The sequence below is a fragment of the Caenorhabditis briggsae genome (genome assembly GCF_000004555.2).
Source record: "Caenorhabditis briggsae AF16 supercontig from assembly CB4, cb25.NA_200, whole genome shotgun sequence".
In the NCBI taxonomy this organism is placed as follows: domain Eukaryota; kingdom Metazoa; phylum Nematoda; class Chromadorea; order Rhabditida; family Rhabditidae; genus Caenorhabditis; species Caenorhabditis briggsae.
Window position 1 is genome coordinate 4,667 of NW_025543264.1, and position 4,387 is coordinate 9,053.

Below are 4,387 nucleotides of genomic sequence, written 5' to 3' on the forward strand. Positions count from 1 at the left end.
ACAGGTCCTGGGCGCGCATACGCATAATGGATGGGCGACGGAGGACGCGCCGATGAATTGGGTACAGGGAAAGGACGCCGGTATGGGGCATATACGGGGCATATGGGGCACACCGCCGCCGCAAAGCATCTCCTCGCCTGGCTTGCTGGCACTCGATGAAATGAAATAAAACATTGGTTGGGGGTTCCTAGAAGTATCAGTTAAGTTCTATTGTGATGTGATTTTGTTCAGGTCTTCCGATTTCGTNCCCAAATTCAAAAAAGTTGGGTGGCAAAGATGGCTCAGGGACCCTAAAATCATAGTTTTGAAGCGAAAAAATATTTAGAAAATATGATGACAAATCGTCTAAAAATTAAAAATTTGAGTTCTGAAACAACTGAAAATATCTGCAAAATCGACATTTTTCGACCAGAAAAGTCTTCAAAATCCTCAATTTTTCATTCCAGGTCGCCGTAAAAATCATTGATAAAACGAAAATGGACGAAGCGTCGACATCACAAATAATGAAAGAAGTTCGATGTATGAAACTCGTTCAACATGCGAATATTGTCCGATTATATGAGGTAAAATTTTGAAAATCGAGCTAAAAACCTGAAATTTGAGATTTGGAGCTTAAAAACCCCCCATTTTTTGGCTCAAAATCTGCGGAAAAAATTGAAAAAATTTCAGATTTTTCCCAGATTTTTCAGCTCCAAAATCTCCAAAAATGCTCAATTTTCAGGTCCTCGACACCCAAACGAAAATCTTTCTGATTCTGGAACTCGGCGACTATGATCTACACGATTTTATCATCAAACACGAGAAGGGCGTTTGCGAATCGTTGGCTCAACAGTATTTTTGTCAAATAATGACCGCCATCGACTACTGTCATCAATTGCATGTCGTTCATCGAGATTTGAAAGTACGAGGGGCTGAAAATTTTGAAAAAACTGAAAATCGCTGAAAAACGGCTGAAAATAGCTGTAAAATAGCTCAAAAATAAAGACAAAAAAAAACTGAAAATTAGCCGTTTTTGTGGAAAAAGTGATTTTTTCGGCTAAGAAATCTGAGCAAAACCTGAAATTTTGAAGAAAAAAAAATGGCTGAAAATTCCCAAGAAGTGCTGAAAAAGAGCCTAAAAAAATTATTAAAAATTCATTTTGGGAAGTGCTGAAAATGCCGTAAGAATTGGCTTAAAATCAGTCACTTTGAAATTTTTCAAAATTCCATCAAAAAGTAGATTTTTTTGGCTGAAAAGTCCGCAAAAAATAGCAAAAATTGCATGAAAAATGATGAAAAAAAAAGGCAGAAATTGGTCCTTGAAATGCTGAAAATCCTCTCATTGACGGGGAAAATCGCTAGAAAATGTTGAGAAAAATCTGAAAAATTGGCTAAAAATGCCGAAAATTTTGCCGTTTTGAGACGATTTTTTTCGGGAAATTTTGACTGGAATTTTTCGGAAAAATAGATGAAAATTGGCTGAAAAATTCCTGATAAGTCACTAGAATTTGATGCTTTGAAATTTCTGAAAATCTATAAAAAATATCTGAAAATCCTCTCAATTTTCAGCCGGAAAACGTCGTGTTCTTCGAGAAGCTTGGAATGGTGAAACTCACGGATTTTGGATTTTCGAATAGCTACGAACCGGGCGAGCAACTGAGCACCTCATGTGGATCATTGGCTTATTCGGCTCCCGAAATCCTTCTCGGCGATTCGTACGATGCTCCGGCTGTTGGTAAGTGTAGGGAAGAGGTTTTTGGGTTGGGGTTTCGAGGCCACTAGTCCATTTTTGCGGAATTTCTAGGCCAATGGACTATGTTCTAGGCTTCTAGGCCACCACTTCGAAATGACCGAGAAAACACACCAGGGTCGCGTTAGACCATTCTTAGGCCATTTTGAAGTGGTGGCCTAGAAAACCACAATTGCAAAAGTTAGGTCACCACTTCAAAACGGCTTAAAAACGGCCTAACATGACCCTGGTGTGTTTTCTAGGTTATTTTGAAGTGGTGGCCTAACTTTTGCAAATTTGGTTTTCTAGGCCACCACTTCAAAATGACCTAGAAAACACACCAGGGGCATGTTAGGGAATTTTAAGGTCATTCTGAAGTGGTGGCCTAACTTTTGCAATGTTGGTTTTCTAGGCCACAGAAATGAAAATAGGGAAAGAGGCCCATACATGCCAAGAATTCCTGGAATCAGAGTTGACGAGCAAAGAAACTTTTTCTGTGTTAGTTTTCTAGCTCACCAACCGATACCATTAGATTTCTCTCATGATTTTACATATAATACGAGCAAGTTGCGAGCCAGATCGTCAAAATTTTGACGAGCACCGTCCAAGCGGATCCAGGAATTCAAAAAATGTAGGAAGAGGCAATTCCAGCTTGTTGTGGCCGAGCTTTGGGTTTCTAGGCCAAAGCAAAAATAGTCGTCTTGAGGATCGAAATTGGATTTTGATGGCCGAGAAATCGACGGAAACTACCGTAACCTTTGGAAATTTTGCAGATGTCTGGTCGCTTGGCGTCATTCTCTACATGCTCGTCTGTGGTCGTCTACCGTTCCAAGAAGCCAACGATTCGGAAACGTTGACGAAAATCCTAGACTGTAAATATTCGATTCCAGACGCGTTGTCTGATGAGTGTGGAGAGTGAGTCTTTCTTTCAAATCGATGATTTTTACTTTGAAAATGCATTTTTTCTTATTGTTTTTTAACCCAAAAGTCATGAATTTTAGGCTATTTTAGCCCAAAAATTCATATACTTTCGACAAATTTTTAGAATTTTTTAGCTGGTAAATCGACGATTTTAGCCCTAAAATTCATGGATTTATCCTGCAAAAATCACTGAAAAACACTGTTCAGCCTCATCCGATCGATGCTCGTTCGTGAGCCGACGAAACGGGCGAGCCTCGAGAAAATCGTGTCCTGCGCGTGGGTTCAAGCAGGCGATCGAGGATTGTCGACGGTGAGTTTTGAATGGGTTGAAAATTGCTGAAAAATGACTGAAAGTCGCTGAAAAATCGCTTAAAAATGACGGAAAATTGCTGAAAAATAGCTATAAATGTTCCAAAAATGACTGGAAATCGCTGAAAAATGGCTGAAAATGACTGAAAATAGCTGAAAAATGACTGAAAAATGGCTGAAAATCGCTGAAATTTTTTTATGAATTTCGAAATTTGAATTCCCGCCAAAACGAAAAATTCTAGGCCATCCATATTTTAGCGATTTCCCAAGGCCTTCAGGAGTTTAAGAATACCGTAACACCTGTATTAGAAGGGCGAGCCCTTATATTATTTGGGTCCCTACTATTTTTCCAAGCCCCTCTCGGTGGGCCCTTCTAATACAGGTTTTACGGTATTCAAACTCCAACGACTCATTAAATATTCCAAAAATCCTGCAATTCCAGGCGATTCCCCTAATCGTCCGCCATCATCTTCCAAGCTCCGCCCACTCGACAATCATCGAACAAATGGTGGCAGGCTGCATCGCGTCAGAAGACGATATTCTTCGATTCCTTGAGAACGATGAGTATAATTCGGTGACTGCCACGTATTACCTGTTGGCTGAAAGAGTTCTAGCATCGTATCGAGAGGAGCAAGCGAGGGAGTTGCTCGCCAAACACATGGAAATGGAGGATACGGTGGGGGCGGAGCTTCCACAGGAAGGGGGCGGAGCTTCGACGGCGAGGAGCAATGTGAAATGTAGGTCACGGTCGAATTCGTGGAGAGCCAGACCATGCTCGATTTTGAAAGAGGAGAGTGAGGAGGAGCTGTCGTCGTATTTGAGATCGGCCAGTCGACAGAGTAGTAGGTGAGTCGGAAAAGGAGGCGGAGTCTAAAGGGGCGGAGCCTTGCTATAAAAAAAAAATTTAAAAACAAGGTTTTCTTTTAAAAATGAGCTAGTTATCAGTAAATCAGTAAATTCGCTCCGTTGAGAAAATTTTGAACAATTCGAAAACATTTAATTTTGCACGATATTTATATGTGGCATGATTTATGTACAGTACCTTTTTCATTTTTTGATTTTTTTTGGATTTTTTTGGGAAATTTGGAATTTTTGAAACTTGCCTTTTTTGAGAAAATCGTAGCATTTGACGTCTTCTGAATTTTCAAATTTTCTGAAATTCCGAATTTCTGAATTTGCGAATTTTCGAATTTCTGAATTTCAGATTTTCTGAATTTCTGAATTTTCGAACTTCTGAATTTGCGAATTTTCGAATTTCTGAAATTCTGAATTTCTGAAATTTTTTGAATTTCTGAATTTCTGAAATTCCGAATTTCAGATTTTCTGAATTTCTGAATTTTCGAACTTCTGAATTTGCGAATTTTCGAATTTCTGAATTTTTGAATTTCTGAATTTCTGAATTTCCGAATTTCTGTAATTCTGAATTTCCGAGGTTTTCAACTTTTCGAC

At 39.2% G+C, this 4,387-nt stretch overlaps 1 protein-coding gene across 1 annotated transcript in view; it reads left to right on the top strand.

Moving 5' to 3' along the window:
- The window catches only part of CBG24641, a gene marked incomplete at both ends in the record, with an annotated part of 10,102 nt that overhangs the window by 1,101 nt on the left and 4,614 nt on the right, over positions 1-4,387 (top strand). The window contains 6 exons of the mRNA XM_045240904.1: positions 447-563; positions 722-901; positions 1,549-1,714; positions 2,482-2,623; positions 2,837-2,939; positions 3,381-3,784. Of these exons, the coding sequence (XP_045091383.1) occupies positions 447-563; positions 722-901; positions 1,549-1,714; positions 2,482-2,623; positions 2,837-2,939; positions 3,381-3,784 (1,112 nt within the window). The remainder of the gene's footprint in view (positions 1-446; positions 564-721; positions 902-1,548; positions 1,715-2,481; positions 2,624-2,836; positions 2,940-3,380; positions 3,785-4,387) is intronic.